The 22,295-nt window shown below is 39.9% G+C and overlaps 1 protein-coding gene across 2 annotated transcripts in view; it reads right to left on the bottom strand.

The window, feature by feature from the left end:
- Positions 1 to 2,462: 2,462 nt before the first annotated feature.
- The window catches only part of sh3kbp1 (SH3-domain kinase binding protein 1), a 44,086-nt gene continuing 24,253 nt past the window's right edge, over positions 2,463 to 22,295 (bottom strand). Inside the window, exons 7-19 of one of the 2 annotated variants that reach the window (XM_040044277.1) lie at positions 22,192 to 22,287; positions 14,236 to 14,305; positions 12,892 to 12,986; positions 12,702 to 12,797; positions 12,551 to 12,602; positions 12,362 to 12,433; positions 10,017 to 10,152; positions 9,846 to 9,916; positions 9,624 to 9,730; positions 7,633 to 7,770; positions 6,887 to 7,098; positions 6,745 to 6,808; positions 2,463 to 5,520 (exon numbers count right to left, since the gene is read on the bottom strand). In XM_040044277.1, coding sequence (XP_039900211.1) covers positions 5,482 to 5,520; positions 6,745 to 6,808; positions 6,887 to 7,098; positions 7,633 to 7,770; positions 9,624 to 9,730; positions 9,846 to 9,916; positions 10,017 to 10,152; positions 12,362 to 12,433; positions 12,551 to 12,602; positions 12,702 to 12,797; positions 12,892 to 12,986; positions 14,236 to 14,305; positions 22,192 to 22,287 — 1,248 coding nt within the window. In that variant the 3' untranslated portion in view covers positions 2,463 to 5,481. The remainder of the gene's footprint in view (positions 5,521 to 6,744; positions 6,809 to 6,886; positions 7,099 to 7,632; positions 7,771 to 9,623; positions 9,731 to 9,845; positions 9,917 to 10,016; positions 10,153 to 12,361; positions 12,434 to 12,550; positions 12,603 to 12,701; positions 12,798 to 12,891; positions 12,987 to 14,235; positions 14,306 to 22,191; positions 22,288 to 22,295) is intronic. The other variant, XM_040044279.1, reaches the window with a different exon arrangement.

The following is a 22,295-nucleotide window of genomic DNA, read 5'->3' as shown; positions in this document are numbered from 1 at the left end:
ATTTGTCTGATTAGAAAAAACAGAACATACTGCACAGGAAGCCAAGGTCATAACTTAGGCTAACCAAGAGAGAAAGAACGTGGATGTTTAGGTTTTATGACTTTGGAGGGGTGCTGAAGCTATAAGCATGTGAGAAACGGTGAGATACTTCGAGATCTGGCGGACACCCTCCTGTCCACATCTCCCGTCTAGACGTTTATGGTCGAAGTGTTGTATGGAATAATGAGAATTGTATGGAATAAAGAGATTGTTGATTGAGCATTTTTATACACCGAATGTTGTTCTTCCTTCAGCCCAAAGATCAAACATTTGGGTTATTTAACAAAGTTTAGACAGAGATTAATCATTTTGATAATCTAAATATCAACAGACCTACTTACTTAAGGAGGGAAGTAGCGGTCCTGGTGTTCTGTCTCCTGTCCTCTCCCTGCTGGCCTCCTCTATGATGTTTGACTTATAATTAGATCTCTTTTCTTTCAAGTTTCTCTGGTTGAGTTAATGAGCTGGAGGACATCTCTTGGTAGTTCGTGTTAATAGGATTCTTTGTTCTTGTTTCAAATGTGTCTGGTAGTTTTATTTTCACAATTTTATTTCTGCTAGGTTTAGTTAGGCAGTGATGTTTGTTTAGGTCAGAGGGAGAACACCACATCTTAATTTTTTAATTCCTTGGGTGCAGTGGTCTTCTGTTTGGTGTAAGTATTGAGTTACAATCAATGCCTTTTTTTTCTTTTGTTTTTCTCTTTGAGATCAGTAAATATTAAGATTTGATCTCCTTGACTGTTGTAGCAACCTGAAGTTTAAAACAAGTAATAAATGAATCTAGTGCAGTCCTCCTGTGTAGAGCAGCGCAGGCTTGGACTATAGATACATGCATGGTGAAACAAAAGAAAGAACTATACTTATGATCGATGTGTAGTAATAAATGTATTCATTTCTATTAAGTTGGACTAAAAGCATACATGCTATCTCTGTTAAGTCTCTTTTTAAAGCTGTTATAGATGATTTATTCACCACATGGGGTCAGCAAATTATGGAGCTCTGACATTAATTCATATTTTGTATTTAGTTCTGTTTTGGTCTTTTTACAGTATGCCCATGATGAAAGAATGCTCCATTTGCCAGTATTTTCCATCCACCTGGGATAAACTGCCTGTAATTGCTTCCACTTGTCCTATTCCCCTTGCCTATCCAAGCTGCCACAGGAGCTAGGATAGGCATCCGTCTATCACTACTTGTGATAGATTAATTACTGTCGAGGGTGTACCCCACCTCTTGCCCAGTAGCAGATGGGATATGCTCAAGCTCCCCACGACCCTCAACTGGATAAGTGGAAGAAAATGGTTAGATGGATGGAGTACAGAAAGAGCTCCAGAATTGAAGGACCTGCAATAGACTGCCAACCTGTCTAGGGTGTACCCTACCCGTTATTATTATTCAGAATTGGTTGAGAAAATGGATATATGGAAATGTTGAAACTGAATTTTGACAAATAGTTCCACTTCATCAAGTCTTGTCACATATCTGTCACAGTTCATATTCTTGTTTAAGAGTACTCTTGTCGGATAAATTTCCACCATCATATTGTAAACAAAATTAAATTAGATTAAAAGTGGGACTTCAGTGGGCCATCTGCAGTTTTGTGCTTTGCTGGTTGGCAGGCTATGCATGCAGGTCATCCTGATTTAAGCTTAAAACGGTGAATTAAGCTCAAACTGTAAGATTTGGGTGTGTCTTTCTATGCTCACCTCACCACTGGTTATGGCAGAACTGTCTGATTGTTGTGGTTGTCTCCCTAATTCTGTAAAATGTCTTTACCTTGCAGTTTAAAGTGCACTGAGGTGATTGTTGTTGTGATTTATCACTTTAAACTTAAAAATTAAACATAACCGTGAAAAAAGAGGAACCACTGTTTTTACTTTTCCTCCCACACTACTGACTAAAATCAGCATATCATTTTCCACTGAACAGATTTTTGCTCTTTTTTTTTTCAAATCTGATTACATCATCCTCTTTTGCCACTTAAGATGCATTTTTATAATGGTAAAAACTTCCTTATGCTTAGCTCTAGATTTGAGCTCTACTGCCATTTTATCACATTTATTAGAGGAGACTTTAATATTTTCTAAAATTGTGCAATAAAAAGGATGCTCAATGTAAAAACCTAAACATCCAAACACCATTACATTCTGCAATAGTCAAATATTTTTTGACATGCAGTTGCAGAAATCCTGCAGCAATTTCAGCGACCGTTAAGACTGCACCATGACTTCTCCTTTTGTTCAGTCTAAACTTGGGCAACCTGAGAGCATGTCTGCTGTGAAATGAAAGTCATTCGTGCAGAAACACCAGCTACTTGAATAAGCAGTAAATGTGCAATGGGCAAAATGTGCCTTTGAAACAGAATGTACACTATACAAGCATGCACATTTTACAGACAGTCACGTATAAACAGAGTGTGCACACACAGTACATAATAGCATCTTTATTACACTGAAATATAAAAGTATATATATTTATCACTATCCTGGAGAGAAAGGACCAAGTCAAGAAAACAACTTGTAGCCTCAGTTGTAGCAGTTTTCTCTTTGTCATACGAAAGACAGAAAGAAAAAAAAAAAGAAATAAAGATTTGGAATCAAAAACATGAAGGCCACAGTGACGGGTTGCCATAGATTCTGTGCACATAAAAGGAAAGGAGGCAAACAGCCGTACATGCTATATCACACATACATACACATGCACACACATGTGAGGACCTTTCATTGTCTACATTCCTCAAACTCTGTCTTTAAAGTTACTCTTAACCTGCTGCCAAAAGAGCACCACAAACACGAGAAGCACGTGGCTCTCAGTTTGGTTTTTAGGAGTGAGATGCCAACGGCGCAACAGTTTTGTCAGCTTTCTGGAGATGTGAGTGAAACTGAACAAGAAAAAAAAGATTAAATAGTAAGGTCTACGTAAAGAAGGCATTGAGTTTAACTTGATAAATGTCACACAGATGTGTCTCTATGCGTCTTGATGCATGCTCAACCATCCTGGAAAAGAAATCACAATAAGTTGATCAGTGTGTTTTTTTCTCTTCAGATAAAAATGCAATTTGCAGCCAAACACTGCAGGAATAATTTTCCATCTGGGGTTAATGTGCTTTTGTTGCATTTTGAATGAGTGCAAGATGGAAAGATTCATTCCGCTGTCATGCCTGTACAGTAAAAATAAAGCTGGAGGCAGAAGATAGTTAGCCTATTAACATAAAAACTGGAAATGAAGGGGTAAGCTGGCCTCTTTCCAAAGATAACAAATGCCGCAACTCTTCAGGATGATAATTTATCATATAGTGGGACTGATTCGCAACAAAAACACAGTTTGAAAAAGTTGCTTACTTGCTAGTTTTTGATCATAAGCAAAGTCAGCCCATTTCAGTTTTTCAACAAGCTAGAGATGTAAAGAGGACATCAGAAAATTTGCTACACTATGCCATCATCTTTTCCAATATTCTTCAGTCTGGCACCAAAAGTGTGTGAACAGCTGTCCACAGGAAAGATGACAGTATTTATAATAGTTGTGTAAAAACTATTTCACGATTTTGTGAAAACACATATGGCATTGATTTCAAAATGAAAGTGATGTTTGATGGCATGGAAATTATAGATAGTTGTGGATAAAATAAATGGTGCATAGCAAATAAGGCATATTAACAGCTAATTAGGCATACATTGTTTAAGTATGTGCTAAAACAGATGTAATGTCTGGAAGTTTTCAGTGTTTGTAATTTTACTGTGCTTCCATAACCTCTAAATTCTAGTGTTTATGCTTAGTTAAGCTAACCTGGTGCTGACATCTGCTTACATGTTTCCCCCAAAAAATCCAGAAACTCCTGTAAATAGCACCTACAGTATCAGCACTTATCGTGCCAGCTACTTTGATTAAGCTTTTCAGTATCCTGATGTGCTTCCAGGTTCAACTGCAGATTGAAAACACAGACGTCGCATCTGTGGTTAAAGGAGAATGCTGCTGAGAATGGCAGAGGCATCAGATTTACGCACCTGAAGTCTACCTTAGATGGCCTGAGCATTAATTTTTATCGTAATTTATTTCTTAATCCAAATGATAACCTTTAAGGGCACACGTGTGGTTTACTGTTATTTAGATATTGTTATGATCGTGTGTTTTATTCACCATTTACAATGCTACCAACCGTTTTAGAGAAAACAAACAAACAAAGAAAAAGGAAAACGGTCTCAGGCTCCCTAGCAGCTTCTGGAGGCTGACCAGTCATAGCAGAATGGGCTCACTGGAAAAGAGGCCATGACTAGAACATGACTAAAAACAGTTTAAGTAAATCATGCAAAGATGTACAAGTAGATATATATCTTCTTTATATGATCCTTACAGAAGTAAAGATCCTGTAAATGCAACAATAGCTGCATTTCCACCAAAAACACTACTAACGTTCAAGGGAACTAAAGTCTCATGGTTACCCAGCCCAGTTGAAACTTGGTAGAGAACTAGCTGTAGGGACATCACTGTTGGCACCCCTGATTTGGGATTTGTTCTGCAACTGCTGATGCTTTAAAGATGTGAATGAAGAAATTAAGAAAAACGAGTGTGGCCCATTTTAAAAACTGGTAGCTGCAAAATGCCCTATTTCACCTGATGCTCAAGGTGGTTTGCCACACCTGAATGTTGTCCTGGGAAATTGTATCGCTGGCACGTAATAATTTTAATAAATGAAAAAAAACTTTGCAAGTCATTAGATAATTTATCTGTTTCCAGTCAAGGGCTGTCTTGAACTAGTAACATCACTTCTCACAGAAATAGCTCACTTTTCTTTTTGTGACCCCGACTGACTCCCTGAATCTCTTTGTTTACCCACTGAAAACCTGGTAAGTGCATCTCAGGAAAGTTAATGCAGGGCAAATGCGGCTAATTTACATTTGCAAAAGTGTCCCCATTTTCAGTATGTACGCCTACAGTCCTCACATGGAAGGAAAACAAGTGCACAAACATACACACACACACAGATAAGAGGCGAAGGCCGCAGAGTGGACGCAGAACAGCACAGGGGTCGTCTGAACCGACCGGGCTACAGAGGTCAAAGTTTCTTTCACACAGAAACATGAAGTACCAGTGAGGTTGCCACGGCAGCCCCGGCTCTGTGTCATTGTTCTGTAACCGTGGCAACACGCAACGACAGACTGCAGCGCAGTCAGTCAGTACCGGTGGTACAGCAAGCTCCAACAAAATAGCAGTAAACTGAACAGAGAAGCCTCTTTAGAAGAAAAATAAAGAAGTAAACACAGGATAAGGCGGCGTCGGGGAGAGAAGGTGGCTGACTCCATGGTGCTGAACTGTTGCTGATTGTGATGATCATTTGGCACAAACTTCTTTTGGCTGAAGAGTCTCAGACCAGCAGTGAGAATGTCTTCAAAGGATGGCCTCCAATGTGGTGATAAGAATGTGACAATAACGATGCTTTAGTCTTCATTTTGAAAGGCTCTTCTTAATGTGTTCTACCTCCATCTGTGAAGCAAACACAACCGTGAGCTCAGCTAGTTTCATAGCAATTAAAAACAGTTATATTTACAACCAAAGATATGAATATAAAAATTTGTATCAGAAATGTGGTTATGAAAAGTGTAAATGATATAGTTAAGTACAAATTAATGCTGGTATGTCAAAACAGATGGTTAACTACATAACTATACACACAGGTACTGCCAATACTCTATCTCTGATTAGAGATTCTTCACACTTCCTGTACTCCTATTTTGAGTTTACATAGTGTGTTGCCCATCGATACAGATTGTATTTGTGGCATGCATCATACACACTAGATGAACTCATCTGTTGATGGTAAATACAAACAACACAAATACAAGTACAGGCCATTTGATGAGTTTGTAAACTTATAGCTGTGAAGTCCAAGCAAACCAAGGTATCAATACAGGAAGTAAATACAGGAAGAAGGGGCTATGTTTTGGACTATTGGAAAACATGGAAAATTTATGTTCATTTCACAGCATGTCTATAGTTCCTGGCTCCATCCCAGAATACAAAGCATACTTAGGTATGGGAAGTTTTTTTTTGTTTGTTTTGTTTGTTTGATTTGTTTGTTTGTTTTTGGGGGGGGGGGTCATTTTCCATGACCAAAGAGGCTGTGCTCTTCAATGGATGAAAAACTAATAGAGAAATATTACTAGAGCTTGTCATTCGAGCAGGACTCTGAGTAGAATCGGTACCCCTCCATATTGAAGGGAGCCAGTTAAGGTGGTTCAGGCATCTGATCCTGATGCATCCAGCTCTTTCTAGGGAGGTGTTTTGGAAATGTCTTACTGGGAGGGTGGAAAATGCTGCAGAGATTATGTCTCTCAGCTTATTCTTGGAAATGTCTTGGCATTTCCCCAGAAGAGCTGGAGGAGGTGGTTGGGAAAAGGGAAGTCTGGGCATCTCCTCCCCCCATACACAGACCCAGATAAGCATCAAAAATGGGGGGATAGGTAATAAATATACTTGTGCGACTGTTAATATACCTTGGCAGCCTGCCCAAGTAAAGCATATGTGAAGGAAACACATTTAATTTTCCAAAACACATAAAAAATAAAGTTCTAGATGAATTCATCATATTTTTTTTACATTAATAACATATTTACTAGTTGCTGTTAATTTGTGGGCCTGTTTTAATATAATCAATATTATTTCTTAGCCATCTCCTTTCCTCTCATTTCTTCACCACCTTTCACTCACCTGTAAATTAATACGAATCGTCCTCTCCTCATCTAGTGCAGTGGCCAGCTGCTTCATCTCCTGCCTGAAACAAACCGTCACAAACAAATCATGATTGTACATATACAAGAAACAACCTGCTGCTTAAAAGGCACACACTCACCTATGTTGGCTCTTCAGCAGGTCTATGGAGGCCCTCAGGTCTCTCAGCTGGTTCCTGAGTTCCTCCAGAGATAGGGGTGTTTGTGGTGAGTGCCGGAGCTCGGGTGAGGGACTCAGACCCGAGGAGGAAGACGGAGAGGCGGATCGATGGCTGGAGTTTGGCGGGTTCAGGATAGAGGGCTTGGCGGGCAGTGGTACTTTACTGTCAGGAGCCTATCCCAAACACAGATCAACAAGAAGAATTGAAGAATTTAGCATTTATAATATTTTCTTCCTCTCACATACAAGATCTAACCTCGTACACAACGTCCTTCGTGATTAAAATATACAGAAAATGAAAAAAAATAAGAGACTGTGCAGGATTTTAGGTTCAAGAAAGAAATTTCTGTCTTGATTTTAAGCACTTTACAGAATAAAAGTATGTGTGTGTCTGTATGATCAAAGCTGCAAGCAGGATGGGCCTGGAATTTATTGATAGATTGTTTCACTAACTTGATCATGTTCAACTTAAAAAGAAAGAGTCAAACTTGACCTTTTTTGTGATATTTAACCTTAAAAGTGACTTAATGTACTTCATGTAATTAAATAAAGCATTATCTTTTTTTTATCTGCCAACACTAACATTTGCCAGAAGCCTTGAGTAAAATTACCAAAACACAGTTTTACAAGTCAAAAAACATGAAATTCTGTAGTGTAATGCCCCCTGATGGATTAAATGAGAAGCACAAGGAACTGCCATGGCCGTACAGAGATGGTGGGTACTCCTTTCCTCAGGGAAGCATCTACAGATCTGGTGGAGACAGACTCATGATTGTCCTTCACTCGCTCCTTGTCCTTCCTGACCTCCACTATCGGTGAGTCCAGGTCAGTGCAGGTCAGAGAAGACTGCAAAAGAAAGAAATGTGCTTAAAAATGTATACATTCACTGGTCTTCTTTTTTCAGACTACAGATATATTCTGATAGCAAAATATCCACAAGAAGAAGAAAGAAAAAAAAATTCCTTGTATACAAACTGAGACAATAATAATTTTTAAAAAGCATCACAAGAAATTTATATTTTGCAAGGACAATCTAGTTTAGCGAGAAGAATGGAAATGGGGAGAAACATCTTGTCACAGCCTGGGCCTCTGACCCAGCGCTCCGAGTTTATTTTGGTATTCTTCTCATGTTAGCTTTGTGATCATGTGTTATTCCTATTTAGTTTAGGTTAAAGGCAGCCATTATTTATTGTTTCCTTGGTTTCCATGTTTGGATTCTTTAGTTTATCATGTGTTTTTAGGTCTGTAGGCTTAGTGTTGTCATGTCTAGTTTCCTGTTTTATTCTGAAATAGATCGTGCGTGTTCTGTGTTCATGTGGTTAGTTTTACTCTCCCCTGTGTTGTAATTATGTTTAATTCTAGTCAACTGTGTACTCATGTGTCCCCGCTTCCCCTGATCACCTCGTGTGTATTTAAGTCCTCAGTCTTCCTGTGCTCAGCGTTGCATCGTCTGTTATCTCTCAGTCAGAGAGTGTCGTAGGTTTTTGTTTTCACTGTGTTTCATAGTTACTCAGTGTTCATGGTTTTTCATAGTTTTCTTTCACTGAGTTTCATAGTCTTTCAGTTACAGTGTTCACAGTCTTCTTTGTTTTCTTAGTTTCATGTTTTGCCACCTGCAATCAGCCAAATAAAGGCTCGCCTTTTGTTGGAATTAAAGCTCTGTTCTCCTGTGTCTGCATTTGGGTTCGCATCTGAAATGCACCGGCTGCTCAGTCGTGACACGTCTAGGTCTATTCTGAAGTTAAGCTTATTTGCCTGACAGCATCTTTAAAGGTCACAAATAAATCTGTGGTGAGGGGGTGTTGGCTATCAAAAGCCTTGATTTGGGTGAAATTGAAGTAACAAAGTCTTGATGGAATGCTGCAAACAGAAGTGATAAAAATGCAAGTAATTTGATTAAAAAATTTATGACTGCATGAAAACAAAGCTATGTTTCATTGAGTTCCCTGAATTACATTTATTACTAAAAGCTGTGAGGGTGGGAAAAGAAAAAGAATTTAATTTCAGTGCCTAAAGCTATCAGAAGAATGTGAAGAAACATCTGCTAAAACTTCCTGAGTTTGTGTGTTATGTTGAAGGCGTATCAACAGAAGTTAAAACAGGGCTAGGCCATATTTATGTGTAATACAAATTTATACCAAAAGATGGTGCAGTGAGTCAATGTAGCACTGTAGCAATGTTTAAGCTACTAAGTGCTGATTTAGACTTATTCAGGGGGGTTTATGGTTACAAGGTACCTACAGTGTGGATTTAACAGCAAGTATAAATCCCCTGTAATGCAGAACAATGGCTGATGTTTCTGACTGAAAACCTTCCAAAAAGAAACCACAATTGGTTGGAAAGAAAAGAAATAAAATAAAAACTTGAATAAAGAGTAGCACCATCTTATGCTACATAGAGCGATGTCAGAATTTCTAAGACATCAGTGTAAGCCTCGACTTTTTGGTAAAACATGACCATACTGCAAACATAAAGGTTTTTATAATTGTCATTTTTATTTATTTCATTTCTTTTTTTTTTTTAGGCTGATTGACACTAAAGTATTGGTAATAACAGAAAAGAGTGGTTAGCGTTCAAAGCTTAATCTACACTCAGCCAGCAGGGGGCGACTGTATTTTGGTTTGAGGTCTGTAGAAATATGTTGTCTTTCTTTCTTCATATACAGTCATTTCTGACAGGCCGACTACAGACTGACTCACTGGTGTGATGATCTGTGAGCGGGGTCGGCGGTCCGTGACTCGTGGTCGCGATGCCGTTGGATGACTCAGCTTCTCCGTAGAAGAGACAATTGCGTCCAGATCCATATCTGTGCAGACACACACCAGAAATGCAGAAACATATTAGAGACTCCGGCAGAGCAAAAATTCTGAGCCCGCTCTGACACTGCATCACTGCTCGATGCTTCTGTCAGTCTAACTCACCGGTGTCATGTGACCTGTCAGGGGCAGAATCTGGTGTCGAAGCCCCGCCCTCAGATTTGGGGCTATCACACCTGAGCAAGTAAACCATACGTAAATATTAGGCTCATTATGCTCAGGCATGTACAAATCAGGGCGTTTTCTGTATCTGAGTGTGTTTGTGTGTGTACTGACGCTAGTGTGGGCGGTCTCTCGGGACGCCGCGGGGGTTGGGAGGAAGAGGAGGCGCTTGACTTTGGAAGGAGGGGTTTTTTGGGGAGGAGAGATGGGAGGGTGGGCTTAGAGAGGTCTCCGAGTTTCACCTCTTCACCTACGCACAAAACAAACATACGCACAAAAATCATACAACATAATGAGAACACACAAGCAGATCAGAGCTGGATATGCATGCAGAGGGACAAGCATGACTCAAACACGTGCATCATTAGACAAGGGGAAGGTAAACATGGCTGCCTCAGCAAAAATGAACAAATTTTGACCTTTGAAGAGGAATAATTCAGCTGTAAAGGTTAAAGGATGATGAGGGCCGCAGGAAATAAAAGGAAACACACAAACAGGGCAACAGAGGACAGAAAGGATTAAAAAAGATCAGGCATCGAGGTGGTGGCAGCGGTATTTGTCAAGTATTTAAGCTTCTACTAAAAATGAGCCAAACAAGAACCATTTATTATGTTACAATTCAAGAAAATCCTCCATCACTGTTGCATAAAATAACTGGCGTGATTTCATCCAAGATTTAACCCAGTGTGCACAGTGAAACACTTGGATTGGCTATGCATCTGACCTTGACCCAAGGTCATAGCTGACCATGAAAAAAAAACAATTCAAGAAATCATTTTGAGTAATACAGCATAAGAATAGATGTGAAAAGAGCTGTACATCACACTTTTTATTTATTTAATAACAAGCTGACGCGAGCACAGTGTAATAAGATCATCACAAAACACCAAAGTTTTAGCTCTTGCCCTTTGGGGGGATTTGTGTTCTCTGAGTGCTCATGTTGGTAGTATGAATATGAGAAGTATTAAGTTGCTGCCATTTGTTTTCTACATCCATTTTTCCTTACAGCAGAGTCACTTTATCCTCCAGCCTGCTTCTGGATCTTTTTTTTTTTATCAAGAATGTATTTATTTCCCCCTACTCCCCTTACAAAGGTGGCCACACCTACAACCAATCAGGATACTTACTATCCTTATTATAAGTCTAGATTAAAAATCTACTTTTCTAGAGTGACCTGCAGTCAATGCCAGGTCTACAAAGGACAAAGGACTAAATACAATATCCAGAGCGTATGCAGTAAAAGATTGTAAAAGTAAACAGGTACAACTTTCATCCTTTTCCCAATTCTTTAAAACTGACTTAAATAAACAGTCACCAGTTCTAACTATTTCATGTTCCACATAATACAAACTTCATCTACTGGTCTATAAACCAGATTTGGACTCTAAATGTTGTGGAAGAAACTGTTGAATGCTTCAGCGGGACAGTTCATGTTTGTTGCTGCAGGTGGAAGTAAAGAACTTAACCTATAGCTGCATTTGAAGTGTAAATTGCACTCAATGCAAGTGTATGGAGGCAAGCTGAGAGTCTGTAACTATTAAAAAAAAGCCCAGAAACAACAGTTGCATCAGTCTTATTAATAGTGTGTCTATTACTAATCCGATAAAAGGATTTAATCTTTTAAATAACGACAACAAAGCAAAAACTGTCTCAAAAACTGACTTTTAGCTGTGCATGGTAAAACCTTTCATGCTTTTGGAGACTTCTTAAAAGCACTTAGCTGCAGTAGCACCCTCCTACTCAGCATGTACTGCTGTGCAAAGAAGCCACACGGAAAAGTGTACCAGCACGATTGCTTTTGACTGATGTAACAACAAGCAACACCTTAAAAACTGTCAGCCACAAAATCATAGAACTTACGTACTTAATTGTTTGGGTTTTTTTTTTTTTTTTAGCAAAGGCAAACTCCAATCATAGAAACTTTGCTACTTTATTTAAATGTATGACAGAGTTATGGAAATCAGTTTGACAGTGGTACAAAGTAACACATAAGGCTGATGACACTTTTTATCTCTGATTGTATGTTTTTAACCCCACTGCAATCTCAGTATATCGCATATATATAAAAGAAAGACATCATTTCGTGCTGCTCTGATACAATGACATCTCGGCCACTGTGCAGACATCTGGAGACATCCGTCTCACACCAGCAGCACAGTCAATGCCAGTCTTTCTTATGCTTAAAACCACATTAAAACCCATAGTTTCCTGTTGCACACAGACTGATACTGATGCACCTCTTCAATCAAAGCTCTGCTATTTTGCTCAAAAAATAGCGGGGCAATTCCCGTAAGTGATATCTGCAGAAACTTGACCTAGAAAAGAATCTGTCTTTTTTATGTAAAGAAGCCCAGCAGGGTGTTATATGATTATTATTAGTATGAAGGATGTTAGTAATTAGCCGAGCAAATAAGTGAGATAGTGCAGCCGAGCACTAGTCAAAGCAGGTCAGATTTTACCTCGATCCTGGTCTCTCTGGGGAAGATGTTCAGGCCGCTCAGGAGGAGCCTTCCTGACCTCTGACTTTTTCTCTGCAGTCAGAGTTCAAAGGTTTTTTTGTCTTTCTTTATTTTTACTATTTTCCCCCCTTTATTATTTTTTTTATAGTCTCAGACCACAAAAACAAGCAGGAAGATGAGAGCTGTTACCTGTGGTGTGTTTTGCCGACGGTGCACTTGGAGGAGGCGGTTTCTTTGGTCTCTGGAAACACATACAAATGTAGAAGCATCACAAAACCACATCTGCAGATTTCAAACATCACTATAACCTGGAAAGTTTTGCGAGTCCTGACAAAATCACCTCTTTCTCAACTTCTAGCAGCTTGACAAAGTTGTCTGGGAAGACACCTTGCCTTCCCCCGATCTCCCCCATCCACCAGCCTGCATCGGCACAATCCTGGACAAAATCATTTTTAAGTATTTATTTGAATTTGCAGATGCCTGGAAGTGAATGCAGATGCGAATACGAAATCGCACAATGCTTCGCTCACCTTAGTGATGATATTTATGATGTCCCCGTCTTTGATCGTCAGCTCATCTTCATTTTGTGCTTCGTATGGAAAGAGGACTTTACACTGCTCCCGCCCTGACAGCCAGTCAAAAGGAGTCAAGTCAGTTTAATAGAACAAAACCACCGAAAAAGTCAGAAACAAGAGGGTTTAGACAAAGAAGGCAAACTGGATTTGACCTACATAAATAGAAGAATGTGTTTTCATTATGCAAGAACGTCATCAACACAGTTTACATCGAGCAAAAAATGTAATTTATAATTGGAAATATAAAAAAGTTCCAAATAATCCCTTTATTTGTTTTGTCTTTTTTTTATTAATGATCTTTTAAAGTCTTTTATCCATACGTTTTACAATAAACAATAATAATCCCTATCAGTGATCTAATAATGGACAGACGCATTCACTCTGAAAAAAATAGTTTGTTCTCTTGTATAAACGGACATGCTTGGACAAAAGCCCAAATGAGGAAGCACTTTCAAAACAGTGTAACAACATTAGACACTATGATAATAAGAAACAACGCTTTATTAGAATGAAAGGAAACCTGCAAAAAGTGTAGGAAATGATAGCAAACATGGTTTTTAGTTGACCGAATGGAACACATGGAGGGATCCTGTTTGGTTTGCACATGTATTTGAGATTTTACGAGCCGTTCTCAGCATCATTGTTTAATGTGCAGGAACCAGGGGAATGCTGAGAAAGCTGAGAGACAGTTTACCATTGTGGAACGGTTTCCTTAAACCCACACTATGATTTTTGGTTGGGAAACCCTCTGTTTGGTATGCTTTGTTTTAGTCTTTTGTGATGCTTGCTGCTTCTAGCCTGCATGCAGTTAGTGTTTAAGCAAATATTCTTCTTTTAAATAAGATCTTCAAAACCTGTAAACCACTAAACCACAATTTTTCACTTCCTGCCACATGAAATAAGGCCAGATGATTGCATTTCGAGGGTGCAGAAAAAGGGCAAATTTGGGGATTTTTATTCTATCTGGTAACTTAGGGACAGGTTACACATGTAACAACTGTAACATGAAGGTGAGTGCACATGTACAGTAATCCACTACATTTCTGAGTCATGTGATTACTGTAATGTGCTACTTTGGAAACATGTTACATGCAACTCTGCTCCTTTAGCAGGCTTCTGTTCTTCTTCATGGTTGAAATCGTTGTTAAAGGGGTTTCCCTTTGTTAAAATATGACGAATAAGGATTCCTGACCAAACACCAGAATGTGATGAGCTGAAAGTGACATGTGCGTCGATTTGTCATTAGCACAGTGTTTTTGCTAGATTCGCCTACACGACAGTTAAGATGCAACTTCTCACCTTTGGTTTTGCTGTCAGGCTCAGTCTTCATGCTCTCAACTGCAACGCTCGCTGCTTTCCCGTCGCTGGCCTGAGTGGGGGAAGAGATGTTGGAACATCTTAAGTTTCAGACTCTTTCACATTCTCATCTATGTTTTAACATAGTTTTTGTTAGGCACTTCCTGGTTTGAGTCATCATGTTTTCATCTTTTATTTATCAATTTGTACTGTGCAAAAGCCTCCTGCTAGCTCCCATTTCTTTAATAGGTGTAGCAATATTTATTGCAACATGCTAATATTAATAAAAATACAGGATTTAAGAAAAAAAACAGATTTTGTACAATTCTAACAAACTTGAAAGACAATATTTAGTATGACCACCTTTGTACTTCAACTTCAAAAAGGATAAGCGGAAGCGAATGGCTGGATGGATAGACCGAAATACTAAATTTTGCTCTACAAGGGCCTGATATCCACTTACGAGGACATTATACTGCTACTGTTCTATCAGAATTTTAAACGAATATCCTCATATGTGGATCTTATTTTTCTTAAAAACAAAAATAAGGTAAAAAAAATAAATAAATCTGGTAATTCTTTGTTTTTACATTCATCAGGCCCCAATCAGCCCAAATATCAAAGAGAAATTAAAAATACATGCTGTGGAAGAGTTCGGGTCTTAAGAGGTTAAGGACATTCAAAGCTCTTTGGATGTTGGCTGCTTTTTGTTCTGTTCTCTGTCGATCCCACACTGCTTCATTAATGTTGATGTCCTGGCTCTGGAGAGGGCCAGTCCATGACTAATGGTACTCCACTGTTTGGTTTCTATCCAGGTATGTTTTTACTTCATCTGCAGTGTGTTTGTGATCATTGTCATGCTGAAAAATGCAACTACTGTCAATCACATAATATCCAGACGGTAATGTCTGGCAGATTAAAAGCTGCTGGTTCTCTCTGTGTTCAGCCCCAAACCATACCAGAGCTTCCACTTTTTTTTCTGAGATGGGTGTTTTACCTTTTCCCTGACCTCCACTGTACATACCGATGACAATTTAATTTGGATTCATCCCTCCATCGGACCTGTTGCCACTGATTGTCAGCCCAATTCTTGTGTAATCTGGCATACCTCAGCCTTTTGTCCTTATTTCCCTTCCTTAAGAAAGCCTTCTTGATAGAAACCCTTCAACTGAGACATTTTCTGATGGGTTTTCAGTGAACAGTAGATGAATCATTTGAAGGGCCGGATGTATTATTAAGTCCTGTGTGCTAGCTCTGGCTTTACAAGATTTTTTTCTGTTTCTTAAGGACATGACTTTTGAAATACTGTTCATCTGCTGCAGATAGGTCTTAGTCATCACTTGATCACTTTCCTAAGTTTCTTTTAAGGACATGCTTTTAAGGACACAGCTTGTGAGACATACCACATTTCTTGCTAATATTTCTTTGAGAATCACCTTTTTGGTGAAAAACCAGTCAGACTCTTATCTTTGGCATGAATTGCTTATGCATGAATGATTCATAGATCAGTGTTAAGTGTCTTAATAAACAAAACAAAGATCGCTCTGAAAATGGCCTGGTATAAGTACTGAAAATGCGCTAAGAGGCAGCCAATGTCCAAAGAAACACCACTTTAAGCTGGGCATACAGTTTTTCAGTCGCGTTCAGACCGTTCAGACGGCCGAAAGAATTTCAAAAAGGTTTGATTTTCTTACGACCAAGCGATTGATGAATGGGAGCTGGTCGTGAGGTGTTAATCGCTTCTCGTTACCCCACGTATACTACACGATGCACGACACAGGATGAAGGCGAAACTCAGGCCGATCACCAAAACGGTCGCACGACTGAAAAATCGTCTCAAAATGAGCCACAAATCGCACAGTGTAAGCCCAGCATTAGAAGAGTTAGAAGAAAACTCTGGCTCCTTGGAAGCAACACATAAAGAAATGATGGCTGTCTTGAGGCTTTTGCACAGTATTGTATGTTTGTGCCTTTATTTAAATGCAAACATAAATCTATAAATCAAACATTGTGAAGTTTCTTTATAAATAACTTAACATGACTTGACATTTCTGAATCTTCTTCAGGGCCTCACAGTATTCAAGTAACACACTCAGATTTTCCTAATTGCACTTGAGTATAGCATCTTTGCTTGTCATTGAACTGAATTCAATGATGAGGACAAATCAATCAAAAATAGGCTCGAGAATGGAGAACAGTACACCGTGACAGCAGTGGCAGTCAGCACTGGTGAAACATTTCACAGAATTTCACTCAAATTGGTAGTAAATGAACCACACATAACAGGAAAATAGGAACACTAGCCAAACAAAATGATGGGGGGAAAAAAAATCAACTGTAAGGGTAAAAAGCAAGACTAACATAGCCGGTACTTTTCCAGTCTAAGCAGATAATTAGAGAGGATGAGCTCAGATTCAGCACAACAGGCTGACTTGCTGATCATGTTGAACACGCACACGCTACAGTGCGGGTGCCGTTAAAGCAGCCGTTGTTTCCCAGCTGGAGTGGATCCCTCATTCATGTTTGTGGAACCAGTGGTTGCTCTTCCTCAGGAAAAATACACACACACACACACACACACACACACACACACACACACACACACACACACAAACAGCACTCAGTCTGGGAGAAAACACACACACTGCTTTCTTCTGTTCGGTCGGGAGAAACCAACACCGCCGTGCCACCTCCTCTCCTCTCCAAACCCTCCCCTTTTCTGTCTTCTACCCTCCCTAATGAGACCCATGTGGAGCCACAAGCAAAGAGAGACCATTACAACATGGCAGAGAGGTTTTGTGCGATACTACTCTTCGAACAAGCAGAACTGAAATCCTTTATGCCATATATGGTTTCCTACTGCAAAAACATAACTGTGAACACACAAAAGCACACAGTCCTGTAGAAGTAGCAGCATGAGAATATTATCGTGACCTTCAACAAATATCAAACCATACCACCTCATACATAGAGTGTGCACACAATGAATACATGCTGATTCATCCTCACATAACCCTTGAAGCTGCATGTACGGTGCAGGGTGCTATTTTATCACCTCATCACTGTAAAGCAGATCTTCACCGGCTTGGTATGGTGTGAAAAGACTTTGAAGAGATCTTTGCGAGAGGTGTAAACAATGTAATGGTTTGTTTAAAAAAAAAAACCCATCAGGTGAAACGCCGTCTTCTCAGATCATTCAAAAGATGCCTATAGGAAAACAAGGTCACGTCTTCTTTACCTCTGCTTGAAAAGTGAAAGTGCACTCTTTCTCCTCAACACCTCTGCAAATTTAAACCCCGTCACTTTTTTTCTGAGGCTGCAGGGCCTCACCACCACACTGCCCTAGCTGATGGAAACAGTAGGTTATTTTACAGACAACGAGACGGATGCTGAGTGGCTGTCTGCTCACAGCCGCTGCGTGACCAAATCAGATGTTAAACCAAAGACACTATTTGCAATTCTCAAACAATGTCCAGGTGTTACATAGATGGCTACTAAACTTTTATATTTAAACCCAGGTTACATTTTAGCCTTACCAGGTTGTGTCTGAACAGGTTTTAGAGAAATTTGCTCCATGATCTTAATTTCAAACATGCATTCACCTTCAAATTAGGCTGATGTGAAGACTTTTAAAACTAATTTAAACAAAAAGGGAACTTTACCGCTGATGTAAATGTTTCAGATTTGAAAACTGATCCTAAACATGCAACGTTTATGTCACAGTGACCACTGAAATGAAGGTGTTCATCTCTTCATTGATTCAGCCATTTGGCTTCAAATTATGTATGTTTTTTTGGAATAAACTGTACAGAAGCAAGATGCCAAGATGACTGCTGGGTACAGTCAGTCCTATCTGATCTCAGACACCAAGCAGGGTCTGGTTAGTACTGGGAATACTAGCTGCTGTCATTTTTTTAATGGCTGTGGTACAGGAGGTAGAACAATAATAATGATAATAATAATGGATTGGATTTATATAGCGCTTTTCAAGGCACCCAAAGCGCTTTACAATACCACTATTCATTCACTCTCACATTCATACACTGGTGGAGGCAGCTACAGTTGTAGCCACAGCTGCCCTGGGGCAGACTGACAGAAGCGAGGCTGCCATATCGCGCCATCGGCCCCTCTGGCCAACACCAGTAGGCAAGTAGGGTAAAGTGTCTTGCCCAGGGACACAATGACCAGGACAGAGAGCCCAGGGATCAAACCGGCGACCTTCCGGTTACAGATGCGATTCCCAACCCCCTGAGCCACGGTCGCCCACAGAACAGGTAATTTACTAATTAGAAAGTTGGTGGTTCAATCGCTGGCCGCTCTAGCCCGCATCCTAAAGTATCCTTAGGTGAGATGTTCTTAATGCCTTTATCCGAGTGTGAATGAGACGTGCTGTATAAATTGCCTTAAGTGATCAAGTAGAGTAGAAGAGCGCTATATAAGCACCAGTCTGTTTACAACTTACTTCTAAAAGTCCTTTCGTGTCACATGAAACAGGCTTTTGAAGTGACTCAACAATGAAAACAAAGTCAACATCACCAACAAGGAGAGGAAGTGGACCTTATAGCTGGGGTTGTGGTTTTAACAAACTTCTAGCCACTTAAGTTAACTTTTTATTTAATATAAGGAGCAATTCTATTTGCTTTCTTGCAGAGAAACACTTACAATTACAGCTGTGCAGCTGCAAAAATTGTAAGCCAACCAATCAAGTTGCAGTTAACCTGGCCAAAGCTGATGTTTGCACTCTTGGATTTAAAATATCATCATGTCATCATCGTATCCATATCAGATTCAGAGTTCAGAGCCACAAACTATTGATCTACCCAAAAACTAGCCAAATACATTTGATTTGGAGTGTTGCTACATGACAGCAAAAACTCCTTTATTTTTCTGTTTCACCATCTCACTAAGAAAAGCTGTGCACAGGAACTGTTTTGGGGGGGTTTTACTGACAAACTGGCAATTAATTATGTCCTCCATTGTTCTACAGCTGATTCACTTTTTGGCCAAAACCCCCAACTGATACTTTCAAATATATTTCAGCTGCTCAGTGACTCCAACCGGTGTGTGAGTTGATGAAGTTTGATGTTAAGATGTTATCCTACACTCACATACATACACTCACTGGCCACTTTGTCAGGTATACTTACTAGTACTGGGCTGGACCCCGTTTTGCCTTCAGAACTGCCTTAATACTTCATCTCATAGATTCAACAAGTGGCTGGAAACACTCCTCAGAGAATCACATAGTTGCTCCAGATTGTTGGCAGCACATCCCAAAGGTGCTCTATTGGACTGAGATCTGGTGATTGTGGAGGCCCTATGACCACAGTGACAATGAGTTCACTGTGGTCATAGAAGGATATGATTAGTAAAAGTACTCAAGGGGGCTGTGGTGTTTTAAATGATGCTTAGCTGGTACTAAGAGGATCAAATTATGGTAAGGAAATATCCCCCCACACCATTACACCACCAACAGTCTGAACTGTTGATACAAAGCAGGATGGATCCATCCTTTCGTGTTGTTTAGGCTTAGTTCTGACCCTAACAACCAAATGTTACAGCAGAAATCAAGACTGGTCACATCAGACAACAGTTTTCCAATTTTCTATTGTCCAATTTGGAGAATAAAAAATGGCTTCAATTTCTAGTTCTTGGCTGACAGGAGTGGCACCCGTTGTGGTCTGCTGTTCCTGTAGCCCATCTGCTTCAACATTCAATGTGCACTTCTGCCTTTCCATCAGTTTGAAGTAGTTTGGACATTCTCCTCTGACACCAACAAGGCATTTTCACCCAGAGAACTGAACCTCACTGCATGTTTTCTCAGACCATTCTCCGTAAACTCTAGAGATGCTAGTTTGGAAAAAACCCAGGGGATTCCAAGTTATTTAACCATGTCACGTTCAAAGTCACTTAAATCACCTTTCTTCCTCATTCTCACGGTCAGTTTGAACTTCAGTAGCTCGTCTTGACCATACTGCATGCTTAAATGCACCAAGTCTCTACTGTCTCTCTTTCGCATCAGAAGGTTCCCGCTGGTTTCTATTTCACATCCAATGACTTTTTCTCAGGTGACAGTTGATGTCAAGCCTGAGTGACTTTGAGTCACCGCAATGAAAAAAAAAAAGAGGAACCGCTGAACAAACACTAAGAAAAGCGTTTCCATTTGCTGCAATGGCAATAATCCAAATTATAAACACCTGCGTTAAACTCGCATGTGGTCACTCTGCGTCTGTGCAGCAAGCCACACCACTCAGTCGCAGACACACACACACGTACAAACAATCGACCGTTCAGTTGAAAAGTTACACGGCCTCGTGTGACTCACCCAGATGGATACTCCTGACGCTTCCTCTGGAGCCTCATTACTGAGTGAGGAGACGAGTCTCCCCATAAAGCAGCATAACGGCCTCCCACTAACAGGGCAGGCTGACAAACATCCTTCACTTACACACACACACACACACACACACACACAGTCTGCTGCTAAATAGGAGGCTTTGATGACCAGTGTGCTGGTTTTAATGACCGTTTTACGCTCTTTAAACACACCTTCATCGACATAGTTAATGTTCTTTATTTCTACCTTCATTCTAATGAATGTTTAAGCAGCATTTCACTTTCAGGCTGTTTGCGTCTGTAATTTTTAGCTGCTGACTGTTCTTGGCGTGCAAGTTAACATTTTCTGTTTTTCTTTAATGAAGACTTTTACATTTCTTGATTGCCAGCATTTTCTTACTAATACTGCCATTAAAGTTCACTTTAATTACCAGCCCTGTTCACCAAGATTGACGTTTAGACATCTCACTTTTAAAATGTTTTAAAATTTACAATAAATTGACAGACAAACCCAAGACCATATCCTTCAATGGAAACTATTAAGCCAAAAAAAGTTGGGTGACGTTACCGTGGCTTTCAGTTCAAAAAGCTGTCTACAAACTGGACTATTTTATGTCCAGTTTTAAATATTTGTGGTTTAAAACAGGAGCCAAAATAAAAAATCATATTTTTATTGCTTATATTTCCCCCGTTTTGGTATCCCAAACACTTCTTTAGCATAAAACACACTTAAAACCATCATCTTTTAGGCTGCTTTGCTGGTGAACTAGCCCTTTAAGTCTATATCCATAACCCTTCCATTGTCATCCCAACATGTCAAGCATCAATTCTGTAGCATTTAATACCCCAGAAATGTCTTCTTGGTGGCCGTTATCTCTTTTTCTGTGTTTCCCTGAGAAATATTTACAAAACTCGTTGACAACAGTGTGAAAAGCAAAAACATACATTGCTTAAAACTCCTGCCTCACCTGGCCTTATGTTGTTACGCTGTTTAATTTCCAATGAAGAAGAGAAGAATATGCAAAATGAATAAGGAGGGCACAGCCCTCTCCTTACCCTCCAAAAATACGCGGACAAAACCCGTCCCTACCGTCTTTTTCTGTCTCCAGTTAAACTCGCACGAGGCTTTGCTACATCAGCTCACGCAGCAGGAGAATAGACGTGAATATGTAGACGTCAGTGAAAAGCTGTATCAACTCCCTTCCCCTCTCCTGCTCTCTCTGTCTGCCCTGCTGCGCTCTCACTTCTGCTTTGCTTGTCAATTCCCTACAGGATGTGTGTGTGTGCATGTGTGTGTGTGCATGTGTGTTAACATAAAACCACTTCCTGTGCTGTAAAACTGAAGCTGGGGAAGGGGCGGCCCAAAGGCTGTGACTTCCTTTCCTCATTGCTGTTGATGATAATTTTTTAAAAAGTCTATAAAATAGAGTGTATAAAGCAGAATGTGTATACTTGTATTACTTCCATTGTGGGGACCTGTTTAATAAATTGCCTTATGGGGACAAAACAGACCCCATAGTGCTAGTCATTTAATTTTAGACTGATTACTTGGTTTATTGTTACTGTGTGTCTCCAGGAAGTGAACATAAGTGACACAAACACAGCTGGGTGTGTGTGACTCACCTTGTCCACCTCCGAGTCCACGTCCATTGAGCGAGGCCTGAGCTTGATGGGCTGGTCTTTAAAGATATTACCAAAGCCAAACCCTCTGAGCTGACCCTAGGGGG

Source organism: Simochromis diagramma, unplaced genomic scaffold (genome assembly GCF_900408965.1).
Source record: "Simochromis diagramma unplaced genomic scaffold, fSimDia1.1 OVJJ01000602.1, whole genome shotgun sequence".
Classification (NCBI taxonomy): Eukaryota; Metazoa; Chordata; class Actinopteri; order Cichliformes; family Cichlidae; genus Simochromis; species Simochromis diagramma.
The sequence above is the reverse complement of the archived record's forward strand: the minus strand, read 5'-3'. Positions and strand labels throughout refer to the sequence as shown.